The 14,527-nt window shown below is 37.6% G+C and overlaps 1 protein-coding gene across 1 annotated transcript in view; it reads right to left on the bottom strand.

The window, feature by feature from the left end:
• Positions 1–14,527, bottom strand: part of LOC115222821 (glutamate receptor ionotropic, kainate 2-like) — a 310,276-nt gene that overhangs the window by 187,216 nt on the left and 108,533 nt on the right. The window contains 1 exon segment of the mRNA XM_036511777.1: positions 3,544–3,719. Coding sequence (XP_036367670.1) covers positions 3,544–3,719 — 176 coding nt within the window.

Here is a 14,527-nt window from a genome sequence, read left to right as displayed (position 1 = left end):
CTCCTAGTTGCTTAACTCCCACATTTCAACGCCCATGTTACTCATTTTCCACCCTTTTTCCGGAACAATGAACCTCTTGAAATCTTTCTTTTTTCATTTTTTAAATTTTAATTTTAATTTTTTTATTTTACGTGTTTCAGTCATTTGACTGCGGCCATGCTGGAGCACCGCCTTTAGTCGAGCAAATCAACCCCGGGACTTATTCTTTGTAAGCCCAGTATTTATTCTATCGGTCTCTTTTGCCGAACCGCTAAGTGACGGGGACATAAACACACCAGCATCGGTTGTCAAGCAATGCTAGGGGGACAAGTCTATGTTTTCCTTTTTATTTTCTTTTGGTAGCTTTGTTTAGCGACAGGACTATTTCAGTCTCTAAGAGCCTAGCAAAAACCATATGCAAGTTCCCTTTCTCCAGATCAAAAAAAATTATAAAAATGTTTTCCTTTAAAATACTTAAACCTAAACAGAACCCCACTACTCAATTGTAAAGGTTGTTTGAATAAGGGACAATACTAGAATAAATACAAATTAGTTGCCCTCTCGTCCGCAATTCGGATCGTGAAATGTCCAGTTTTGCAAAACGTTATTTCCTTTCATTTCACAAATCTCGCTGTAATTAGAAAAATAAGAATCTCAACTTCTTACGAAATAGTCCATTGAACAAACCTTATAAAGATGTTAACGACCCCGCTTCAGGCAAACTTAATTTAGAAGATATCATATCCAACTGGATCAACGGCAGTAATTAAATTACTTTATTGATCTTGTAATATGGAAGACAAATTTGGGTTTAGCAGATTTGGGACAAGAAAGCAGAGGCGCATAACTAATTATAGTAATGCACTTAGTATAGCATCCAACCGTTTCAAGTACTACCTCACCCATAGAATTGCAAATTTATATTAATATATTGTGATACATTGATTGTATGTAGCAGATGGTCGCCTGTGATACGATTTAGGGTTGATAATGTGTGATGTGATAATTAGGCCATCAAACACTGGATTATATGCACATGTAAAGATGCCAATTATATAAAAAGGAATCGAATTAAGTTGTTGGCCACAAATCTCTATATGATCCTTTAATTCTCGACAACGTTCACTTTCTTGTACCATATTTGTCTACATTGTGTCGATATAAGATGTTATACTTCATAGATAGGAAGGAATGAAATTGGTTTTCTTTCCTTAATTTCTTTCCTCTCCCCAGCGTGTGAGTAGACTTAATCACCACAATTTCAACACCATTATTTGGTTCTTAGATGCTATTTGTTGAAGGAGTAAGAACTCTCTACGCATACACTGTGAGCTGTAGTCCTTCCTCTATTTCTTTATGTATTCCGAGATGTTCTTCAAAAAGGAACTCACAGGTTGTAGCCTTCCTCACACAAAGCCTTAAACAAGGTTCAGTGAAACTGCTTCAAAAAATGCTGTCATAGGCTACCGTAGCCCGAGAAACCGAAACATGTTCTTTATCATTTGTATAGAATCAACATGGATTTGCCTCAGGATTGATCGTTCAGTTACTCTTAAGTATTGAATTATTCTGTATTTGATTAGAAGTTATAAGGAGAAGTTATAATTCCTAATGCTTGTGTCCCTTCCTCTACTTATGAAATCAAAGTAGTAAATGCTTTTTAAACATGAAGACGAAGAGAACTGGAGTCTGTGAGAAAGGAAATCAATGTCTGTTATAATATTGTCTCTTACGTACATAACTTTTATCCTCGTCTCTTTCAAAACTATTTACATTCCAAAACATTAAAAACATATTTAGTTGTTTTGGTCGGGAGGAAAAAAAATGTGTGTCCATGAGGTTTGCTAAGCACTCAAGCCGATAAAACTAATATGATTAATAAACAAGAAAAAACAGACAGGGAAACAAAATAATGAAAGTAGATATTCTGGGACGGAATGCTTGGAATTTACCAAATAGTGGAGAATGATACGGGTATGGCGCAAAGGGATTAAAGAGTGTTTGATTTCAGAAACGAAACTAAACTAAACATCCAGTGCTTTGTTAGATAATACCAATATAACTTAAAGTTGACAAAAGAATGAGGGCAAGTTTTGTCTAGGACTGTGCATCATTGATAGAACAAATCTCATTATATTAATGTGATTTATCGACCCTAGACAAACGAAAGCAAATCTTAAACTCGTCTGAATTTAAATCTGGAACCAAGATCGTTTCGGAGAAGCTATTAAATCATCTCAAGAAGCTCTGTATGTTGTGTTATTGGCGTAAATCCACTATATATCATAACGCCCACAAATGCTATATAGAGAAAATGAAGAAAATAAAAACAGGAAAAAAAAATATCGATTATGACGTAACTATTATAAATCACTCATACGTCATAAGTTAAGAACTTTTGATGCCAAAGTGATACTGATGCTTTCAGGGAGAAATCTCTTTGAATATATTTTTGTCATTTCACAAAACAAAGACGAATTACGATAAAATATTTCTCTTACATACACACGGATACACATTCACACATATGCATAGGCCGGCAGGCACGCACACAGACACATATACAAACATATATACAAACATACATTGGAGGAAGAAACATAGATCATATATACATGTACATAGACCATATATACATAAACATAGACCATATATATATGTACACAAATATATATATTGAAATATATAATTTCGTTTCTGCATATACACGCATATGCGTATAGGCATGCATCTATATCTATATGATTTTACACACACACACACACATCTATATATGTGTGTATATGTATACATATATCATAGCCACACTCACATGCACACATATGTAAAGGCATACGCATCATATACAGAAACACACGTATAAAAACACTTATGTAAATGCATACGTATCATATACGCACACACGTATCCATACACTTACGTAAACGCATACGCATTATATACGCACACACGTATACACACACTTATGTAAACGCATACATATCATATACACAAATATGCACACACACACACATGTAAAGGCATACACATCATATACATAAACACACACGTATACATACACTTATGTAAACGCATAAATATCATATACACGAACACACACACTTGCATAAACGCACACGCATCATATACACAAATACACACGTAGACACACACTTACGTAAACGCATACGCATCATATACACAAACACACATATACACACACACTTGCATACACTCATACTTATCATATACAAAAACATATGCACACACATATGTAAAGGCATACGCATCATATAAACAAACACACACGTAACACACACATATGTAAACGCATACGGATCATCTACACAAACACACACGTATGTACACACATGTAAACGTATACCCATCACACACACATATTATATATATATATATATATATATATATAAGCACACACGTACACACACACATTCATATTCAATTATGGTCGCATTGCAGAAGCATAACTAGTAGGCCTTATAGGTTCTGGCCGTAATAACCACTTTAACCTCATCATTGCATGATATAATCGTTTAAGAAATAGTAAAGAATACGCATATTTACCATTCTGAGAAACATTGCTGACTTTTCCACTGATAGATCTATTATGAAATTCTTCCATTTACTGTCCTTTGCTTCTCGCAAAACTTGTCTCATGTTTCTATCATCAACTTGACGGATTGAGATGTGGGCGTCGTGACCAAGCGGAGCCTTAATGACACGCTGTAACCGGAGCAGGCCTGCAAGTATTTGAGAAAAACAAACGTAATAGAATTTTGCAAAATGTCAGCCAAATTCAACTACTTCAGCGGTCAGTGACTTAGTTTGTTTTCAGTAAGATACCATTATCATATATAAATAATATATAAATATATATATAAATAATATATAAATATATAAATAATAAACCTGAGACATGAATTACAAATATCCGGGGCTGAAACAGAATTTATTGGCAATCTCCGAAATGTGGGAAAACGAAAACATATATACACCATGCCTGAAAATAAAGACGCTTATTACAGATATAATATTAATGTCCATAGAACTACACAGTAACCGTAAATCTTCGAGTATAGTCCGCCCTTGAGTATAATATGCAGGGGATTTTTAGAGGGTTATACCTCTGAAAAACCTAAACCTTGTGTATAATACGCACCATTTATCTAACTTGAGTCGTGCGTAATTAAGCCAGCAGCAACTAGTCGAACAAACACTTCCGCGCATGCGTAATACAATATTGATGTTCTTAACTGTTATATGGAAATGTGAAATGTTTGCAAATTGTTTTTGTTATATTTTATTCCGTGTTCTGAATACTTTTATTTAAATAAATGTTGCTTACTGCAAGTTATGGATGATTCTTTTATGACTTCATTGCTTTCAGACTTAGCTTAAGGTATTTTCACGCCCGACATCACAAAATGCGTCTGAATAAACATTGCCAGACAGCAAATAGAGACTCGGACATTGCTTAGAAAATATTTTTTTCATTTTTAACCTCGTATATAATACACACCAGGGATTTTGACCTTTAAATTTTGGGCAAAAAATGCGGATTATACTCGAGGATTTACGGTATGTACGTAAACAGCAAGGAAATGTAGATATGATCCTCTGATTTCCGCATCATACACATGAAGTAGTTTACATTTCTTATATTTCCCACGTCAAAGAAGCATGCTCTGTATATTGTCTGTTTTCAATTTTCCATCCTTAATACGATTAATTTTGGGGAATTCTAGGAAGAATTCTGAAATTCTTGGAAGAATATTTTGTATTAACTTGAGGTATGACAATCAGGATTGGTGTTAAGAATTTCTGAATCTGACATTCCGTATATATTACTTAATCTGACATTCGATATATTTTACTTGTTAGTAACGTGACGGCAAGCTACGCTGGAGTACCATTTTGAAGAGATTTTGATGAACAATCCGATCAAAGTACTTCATGATTTTAAAAAGTCCAGTACTTATTCTATCGGTGCCTTAGGCCGAACCGCTAAGTAACGGGGATTTAAACAAACCAACGCAGGTTTTCAAGCGGTGAGGTTGAGGTGGATTCAAACCTTGAGGCAAGGCTCACACATGAAGGTATATTACAACGAGATACTTTCAGATTCCGTCTACTAAATCCACACACAAGGACTTAAAACGGTACGTAGCTACAATAGAAGACATTTGTCCAAGGTTCCACGGAATAAGTTCGAACGTGAAATCATCTGGTGAGAGTTTTACAAGTTCGGGGTGCAAATACTACCTCAACCTCTCTCAGTTACTATTTCAGACAGGCAGAGGAAACGTTGTCTATTCTTTGGTATGCCGGTCGCTACACTCAGAAAACAATTTTGACTCTTAATATGGATACGTTCTCCAAGGAATAATTCGAAAGATATATACGTTATAAATTATTCAGTTTCAATGGGACACAAAATTCCAAACAAACCAATCAATAAAATATAAAACTTTTCAATAAATAAAATATAATTCAATAAATAAAATAAAATTCCAATCAATGAAATATAGAAATTTTCAACAATAACTAAATAACCCCGAGAAACCCATGTTTGAATGTAAGAAACTATTTAATAAATACGGAACCCTATGGGAACGAGAACGAAATAAAGTCGGATTTGTCACTAAAGTGTTAGAAATTCTACTGCTGTTGGGAGCAAAAAAAAAAAAACAGATTTTTCCTGAGGTGGTGGTTGAGTATTAAATGTAGAACAAATATCATATACTGTTGTGTCTGGGGAGAGTAATTTTCTTTTTGTACCTTATAATCTAACACATTCACCAGTAAAGTTTCCACTCATTTACTTATGAACTTTTCCTAAAATTTTCGTTGCGTCTTGCAACCTTTTCAATAATAGTCTTGACTATTAAAATAAGAAATAAGTGGACATTTTACCGGTGAGTGTGTTAAATTATAAGGCACAAAAAGAAAATGACTCCTCAGATACAACAGAATATGCTTCAACACACGAACTCAAATAAAGAATCTTGCAAACGAAATATCATTGTGTGTGTGTGTGTGTGTGTGTGTGAGAGAGAGAGAGAGAGAGAGAGAGAGCAAGAAATAACAGATTTTTGCTGAGGTAGCGGTTCAATATTAAAAGTAGAACAAATATCATATTTGTGTTTGTGTGGGTATGTGTGTGTGTGTGTGTGTGAGAGAGAGAGAGCGAGCAAATGAGAGAGCTTGTATGTATATAAAAGCGATTAAAGTCCTTCACAAGACAGGCTCATAAAGCTGGTGTACCGGCTTCTGTTACGTGCCTCCTGAAACGGGTGCCGGTCTGTGGCAAGATTACTCATTTTTACCGGCTGAGTGGACTGGAATATTGTGAAGCGAAGTGTTTCGCTGAAGAACACACCGCGTCACCTGGTTCAGGAATCGAAACCCCAATCTTACCATCATGACTGCATCACTTTTGTGACTCCTGTACACAAACACAGACACACATGTGTGTGTGTTTGCATAATTTAATATCCGTTTCAACTTTTGGCACAAGGCCAAAAATTTCAGGGTCGAGGATAAGTCGACTACATCGACCTCAGTGTTAAACTGGTACTTAATTTATCGACCCCAAAATGATGAAAGCAAATTCGACCTCGGCGGAATTTGAACCCAGAACATAAAGACCGACAAGATGTCAGTAAGCATTGAACCAGCTCGCCGCCTTTGTATGATTTTATATTGAAATATAACAAAAGTTTGATGTGGTAGATGCTGGACAATCAGCTTGGTCTAATGATGATATGTGTTTCTTTACTACCCACCGGGGACTAAACACAGAGAGGACAAACAAGGACAGACAAACGGATTAAGTCGATTACAATCGACCCCAGTGCGTAACTGGTACTTAATTTATCAACGCCGAAAGGATGAAAGGCAAAGTCGACCTCGGCGGAATTTGAACTCAGAAACATAAAGACAGATGAAATACCTATTTCTTTACTACCCACAAGGGGCTAAACACAGAGAGGACAAACAAGAACAGACAAACGAATTAAGTCGATTACATCGACTCCAGTGTGTAACTGGTACTTAATTTATCAACCCCGAAAGGATGAAAGGCAAAGTCGACCTCGGCGGAATTTGAACTCAGAACGTAAAGACAGATGAAAAACCTATGTCTTTACTACCCACAAGGGGCTAAACACAGAGAGGACAAACAAGGACAGACAAACGAATTAAGTCGATTACATCGACCCCGGTGTGTATAAAAGTATAAAAGGCAAAGTCGAAAGTATAAAAGGCAAAGTCGACCTCGGCGGGATTTGAACACAGAACGTAAAACTGACAAGATGTCAGTAAGCTTTGAGCCAGCTCGCCGCCTGTGTATGATTTTATATTGAAATATAACAAAAGTTTGATGTGGTAGATGCTGGACAGACAGCTTGGTCTAATGATGATATATTTCTGCTATCAAACAAAAAACAGGGGAAGATAAAAAACGTAACTGACAAACAATAGAAAACTTCAGAATTATATATTATATATCCATTTATCTTAAGAGTAATTCTTTTGTCTCTGTGTAAAGTATTAAATTAAAGGATGATAACTACTAAAAATATTCTTTAGATTAAAGAAAACAAAGCGTATCTTAATGCAATCATATCGATGCAGTCAATTATTGAAATATTTGTGTGAAATGTATAAAAGTTTTCCTAATCTAGAAAATTATAACATCTCTCGAACAACTATAGAGAATAGAAGTTGATTGTGTTAACTTTCTCTAAATATATCGGATACTTAATAATTTGGTTTGATAGTTGATTGTTTTCTGTACAGATATAATGAGGTGTGGAAATAAGAGAATGTGTTGAAATCAGCAACTAGAATTTGCTCGTTAAGTGTTTGGTTCTGGGAATTACCGCCTGCTATTTATTCAATCCCGTCGCACATTAAGCTCTTCAATTCCCCTGGCATCAGAGTGAAAATTCAAATCCCAGAATAATTAACTTAAAATTTCACCTCTTATAGAATTGTAAATATTTCTTCGTTGTATACTAAGCTGAAACACCAAGTACTTGATGGAAGATAACACAGAAAATTAGAGCGTGATAGACTGACTTTTCCTCAACAAGAAAGAGATTAGCTAAGAGATATATTGGGCGATTGATTTAAACTATATTGCACAACGGTCGTCAATTTAAACATCTTCAGTTCGAGGTTTCTAACAGGCCAATCTCTGGTTAGAAGCTTTCACACGCACTGTCAAAGTACCGTTTGCAGAAACACAACTAAAGAAATATTTTATTATAGTTGTACAGTGTATTTATATTCGAGATTCTGGAGGCGCAATGGCCCAGTGGTTAGGGCAGCGGACTCGCGGTCATAGGATCGCGGTTTCGATTCCCAGACCGGGCGTTGTGAGTGTTTATTGAGCGAAAACACCTAAAGCTCCGCGAGGCTCCGGCAGGAATGGTGGTGATCCCTGCTGTACTCTTTCACCACAACTTTCTCTCACTCTTACTTCCTGTTTCTGTTGTACCTATATTTCAAAGGGCCGGGTTTGTCACTCTCTGTGTCACACTGAATATCCTACGTTAAGGGTACACGTGTCTGCGGAGTGCTCAGCCACTTACACGTTAATTTCACGAGCAGGCTGTTCCGTTGATCGGATCAACCGGAACCCTCGTCGTCGTAACCAACGGAGTGCTTCCACAATTCGAGATTCTGGTGCTAGAGAAGTTAATCAATTTGCTCCCAAAAATGTGGGTTTCAACTCTTAGCATAAGACCAGCAATTTTAAAGAAGGGATTACTTCGACCCCAGTTTTCCACTGGTACTTATATTATCGACCTCTAAAGGATGAAAAGCATAATTGTCATCGGTGGGATTTAAAAGTGGATGAAATGCCGCTAAACATTTTCTCCACTCATCTAACGAATCAGCCATTCCGCCGCGCTGTTGTCTTCTTCTTCCAATCAAGACTCACGCCATTGGCCACAAAGAATAATCTCTAATTCGAGCCTACTCTAAGCTACTAAGAATGCGTGTGGCAACTTGAAGATCCACCCACCACACGCAATAGACTGGCGGTTGCACGGGTGCGAAAGCTACGTTGCTATCCTCATTCCGTAAACGGTGGTTTTTTTAACGGGTGGAGAGCTGAACCATCCTGGAGTACAGAGGATTCCCAATCTAGACTAGGGTCTGAAATTTCACCAAACCATAGTGGGTTACACCGCGGTCCTTTTGCTTTGTGGTAGAAGTAGTAAGAAAGAGTGAACGAAAATTGTGGTGAAAGCGTACAATGGGGTTCACCTCTGACCCCCGCCGGAGCCTCGTGGAGCTTAAGTGTTTTTGTTCAATAAACACTCACAATGTCCGGTCTAGGAATCGAAATCGCGTTCTTACGACCGCGAGTCCGCTGACCTAACCACTGGGCCATTGGGTTTCCACCGCGTTGTTGCTGCCTACAATATTTCTAGGACAGAAGCGAGCGAGCTGGCAGTATCGTTACCACACAGGGTAAAATGCTTAGCGGCATTTCGTTCGTCTTCACGTTCTGAGTTCGAATTCCACCGACGTCGACTTGGCCTTTCATACTTAGGTGTCGATAAAGAGTACCAGTCGAATACTGGGGTCGATGTAATCGACTTACTCTCTCACCCGAACTGTCTGGTCTTCTGCCAAAATTTGAAATAAATATTACCAGGACAGAGTGTGTGAGCTTTTGTTGGTGTGTGTATGAATAAAACCACTTATGCTGATAAACAAATTAGGTATATTGAATCTAACAATTTCGGTCAATTCTTTTTACACTGGCGGTGTCCCACCATGGCCACAACCTCCGGACTGAAACATATAAGAATAATAGAATAAAAGTATATTTTGTATTTCATACCCAAACTGTTACGTTGAATATACCTAATTTATTTATCCTCATAATTGCCTCCACATCTGCTCAACTTCATCCTTCTTATAACTATTCATTATCCAGTGGAATTATCCCCTCCCCGTGAAGACATCGGGATCAAAGTATTAATCTTTTGAGTACTACTAAATGTTTTCTATATTGAGAAACTCTGGATCTCATCTATAGATAATTTATATACATATACAAGGATGTTACATGCATATTACATATATAGACAATGAGCTTACATCCTCAACTGAGAATATATGCTCTGTCTTATGGAGATTTGAAACTGATACGTAACATATTTCGTGAAACGACTTAATATAACAACCATTAAAATAACATAACGATATAATTTCATGCCTCTCTTAAATTTAATTGGCGTTAACCAGTGGGGCACGAATACTCGAAACCCGCATTCATGTCTTTCCTTAAATATTCTGCACCACAACTACACGGGTTCATTATCTTATGCATATCATTTTCATTTAATTGATCCCTTATGTAGAATTTTATGGTGTCAGTTATCGATCGAACTATTAATTTTGGAGAATAAATATCCCACGTTCTTCATTCATTAAGCTTCTCATTCAATCATTATAAATATTCTCGTTCTGATATTGCTGTACTTAGTCAAATTTAGCATCCAGGTACGACTGGTGCAGCCATTTGTAAAGCAGTTACACCTCATGTAATAATTTATCACATACATGTTTCGGCATTACGTTTTTCAATGAACATGTATATTTAATAAACGCCTATTGCTTATAGCGACATGCAGTGCAGTTTGGCGTGAATATTTACAGTGCATTTGTATTATTGATGTATTTAATATTTTCCGTTCTATTGTCGGCCAAGACAGTAAATTTACAATTAGATCCCTTCTCTGCTTTTATTGTTTGTTTGATTGATATATTCAACAGGTCCATTGGTGTAGTGGAAAACTGATGTTTATCATATTCGTTGGCAGTTTGCCATACAAGTGCACAGAAAAATATATATATATATATAGGCGCAGGAGTGGGTGTGTGGTAAATAGCTTGCTTACCAACTACATGGTTCCGGGTTCAGTCCCACTGCCTGGCACCTTGGGCAAGTGTCTTCTACTGTAGCCTCGGGCCGACCAAAGTCTTGTGGGTCGATTTGGTAGACGGAAACTGAAAGAAGCCCGTCGTATATATGTATGTGTGTATATATGTGTGCGTCTATATGTTTGTGTGTCTGCGTTTGTTCCCCACCCACCCAGCATCACTTGACAACCGATGCTGGCGTGTTTGCGTTCACGGAACTTAGCGGTTCGGCAAAAAAAAAACAATAAAATACGTACTAGACTTACAAAGTCCTGGGGTCGATTTGCTCGACTAAAAGGCGATGCTTCAGCATGGCCGCAGTCGAACGACTGGAACAAGTAAAAGAGTATACATGCGCATAGAAACAAGTGATAGACGCAAATTTATTTACACAAGACGCGATGATAGCTAAGAAAATTGTCTATCTTCAGATTTACACATACATATGCAGCTACATATATACAGATAAACTTTTATGAATATGTACACACACACACACACACACGCACGAGCGAACACGCACACACAGACATATATACACACAAACACTCACTCACACACACACTCGCTAAGGCTAGCAGAAATGTTGGCGAGCCGGTGTTTCGTCTGTCTTTACGTCCTGAGTTAAAATTCTATCATTTATAGCGTCATTTAAGTAGATTTTTAGAATGATTTCTTGGGTTCAAATTTCACAATTCTTTAAACAAACTGATATTCAACCAGCACTGCTGGTCCGTCTTATCCTTCAGATAGTGAAGGTTCGCTTGGTGCTAAAATTGTCACCATCAGCTGAGAGATTATTTGTTAGAATCTTAATGCTCATCCTGTGAAGTTGCATGGCTTAGTGGACAGGTATTCGGGTCATGATCGTAAGGTCTCAAGTGCGATTCTCAGCGGATTTTGTCCTTGAGTAAGACATACTATTTCACGTTGCTCCAGTTCACTCAGCTGGCAAAACGAGTAGTACTTTTATTTCACAGCGGCCAACCGTGTCACACTCTGTGTGACGCTGAATCTCCCTAAGAATTACGTTAAAGGTAAGCCTGTCTGCGGAGTCTTCAGCCACTTCCAGGTTAATTTCACGAACAGGCTGTTCCGTTGATCGGTTCAACTGGAACCTTCGTCGTCGTAAGCGACGGAGTGCCGCTTATAGCTATAGTTATACTGCTCTTCTATTACCACCCTCTTCGAGAACCAAGTCTTAGACTACGCCACTTGTTTCAACTATTTAAAAAGCAGCATCGTTAGCGATGTGATATCCGTAGAAGTGCTAATTAACACACTCAAACAATTACCTTATGTGATTAGGTACCTTCATGCTTGACTTGATCAGACTAAGGAGAATTCTTTTCCACGAGTCTTTGTATTATTAAGCTGCCTCTTATTTAACTCTGTTGTATATTATACATAGCGTTAACGCTGTGCAGCTATAAAGAAAGCAGATCTGTGCCATGAAAGCCTTCTGTATTCTTTAATCACAACGCATTTGGAATGCTATAGAATGACAAAATTCCTTATATTGATATTCTTGAGAATAGGCAAGCCATTAGCAGCAACAGAGTAATTCTACGCTGACCAATCATAGAAATCCTGGAGATGTGATTTACCTGATAACAACAGAGCTTTACGAAGAAATTACAAATAACATTTGTTAGTGTGGTTATTCCTAAAGAATTTAAGGAGTAACAAGTAAAAGCGAAACATCCACTGTTCATACCATTCTTGGAAGCGCTCCTAAAAAAAAAAAAACTGCAGCACAGGCAAAAATGTTTCAAGTCCATCAACAGTAAGAAAAAAGCTTAGCTAATCACCAATCATGAACAGCTAATCGAAGGGCAAAGGTCAAAGTAGACAGGCCACATTTTTGTAATAAATATATTTCTATCCACTCTAAAGAGCGTATTCACTTGTGCACCAGATAATGTAAATGTAACTGTGATGATTCCATACACACGCACATACGCACACACACATGTACACACAAGGGTTTGTCAAAAAAATTTAAGATGGTAGTCAAGGCAGATTGCCGCAGCTGTTGTGAGCATATGTCTTGAAGGGAGGTATTCTTCCACTGGTTTTCAGAAGCCGTAAAACCAACGAAGCTACATGGAATCGTCTCCATACGATGTCGCCATTTTCGTTCACGCAGCGACACTTGCAGGAAAGTGACTACCAACTCATATATGGACACTAACGAAGCTACAGGGGACTACAAACACATATATAAAACATAGACAGACACTCAGCATACTCACGCAATTACATGTTTCTCTTTCTTTCTTTCTCTCTCTCTCTCTCTCTCTCTCTCTCTCTGCATGTGTGTGTGTGTGTATATATATATATATATATACATATACATACATACATACACACACATATCTATCTATATAAAGGGGTAAAGACCCCCTTCGGTCATGAGTGACCATGGGTTTGCACCTAGAGAGTTACCCTCTGAGGCACAAGTCTGGGCAAGGTTGTTTTTAGGAAGACCAGTAGTCGCCCATGCATACCGGCCTCCCCTCTCCACGCCACCATGTGGATATCCAAGGAAAGACAAAGGTCGATACAGCTTGGCACCCGTGACGTCGCCACTCATTTCTACAGCTGAGTGAACTGGAGCAACGTGAAATAAAGTGCTTTGCTCAAGACACAACACGCGTCCCGGTCCGGGATTCGAACTCACACACACCTCACGATCGTAAGCTCGGCGCTCTAACCACTGAGCCATGCGTCCTCCACATATATATATATATATAATATATTATAATATATAAATATATATATATACTTTATTAAAAGTAGCAAAAATATTATAAAACTCTGAGTAACAGTTTTTTATATTTTTGTTGTGTTTTAATAAAGCATATTACTCTACCTCTGGTATTCGACTACTATTTTTTCCACCTTGTTTCGTATTCATGTGCTTACTCTGTAATATATATATATTATACATATATAGTCAATCCAACAGGAACAAGCAAGAAAAAAACACAACGCGAGGAAGTGGAATAAGTACAGTGTTACTGGACGCTCAGGAAAGGAAAGAAAAGAATGGTGTTTCACGTTTCGAGCGGAGCTCTTCATCAGAAATAGAGAGAAATTCCAGAGAAGGGAAGACGGAGAAACAAAATCGCTAACGATACACACGCGGTCACATACAGTAACCCCCTCAATTATCGCGGGTGTTACGTTTCCAAAATTTCCACAGAAATAATTGAAATCCAATATCAATAGAAATACGTACCAGCCAATGAAACCCGCGATATACTGAGGAGTCCGTGATATAAATTTACACGTATTAGCCAGAAAAACCCGCGATGTATTGAGTAAGCTATATGTGAAGCACTATATGCCGAATAATTACAGTATGTATGTGTGCGTATATATATATATAATATATATATATATATATATATACATATATATATATATTATATATATATATATATCACCGTGATCACCGCGACCGACCAGGCTATCAGAGTTTCGCGCCCATAAACACTATCACACGCCGGTCTGGGAATCGAAACCGCGATCCTACAACCGCGATCCGCTGCCCTAACCGCTAGGGCCATTGCGCCTCCATGAATTATATATATCT

This window comes from Octopus sinensis, linkage group LG21 (assembly GCF_006345805.1).
Source record: "Octopus sinensis linkage group LG21, ASM634580v1, whole genome shotgun sequence".
NCBI classification, from domain to species: domain Eukaryota; kingdom Metazoa; phylum Mollusca; class Cephalopoda; order Octopoda; family Octopodidae; genus Octopus; species Octopus sinensis.
This window is presented reverse-complemented; position numbering and strand designations above follow the sequence as displayed.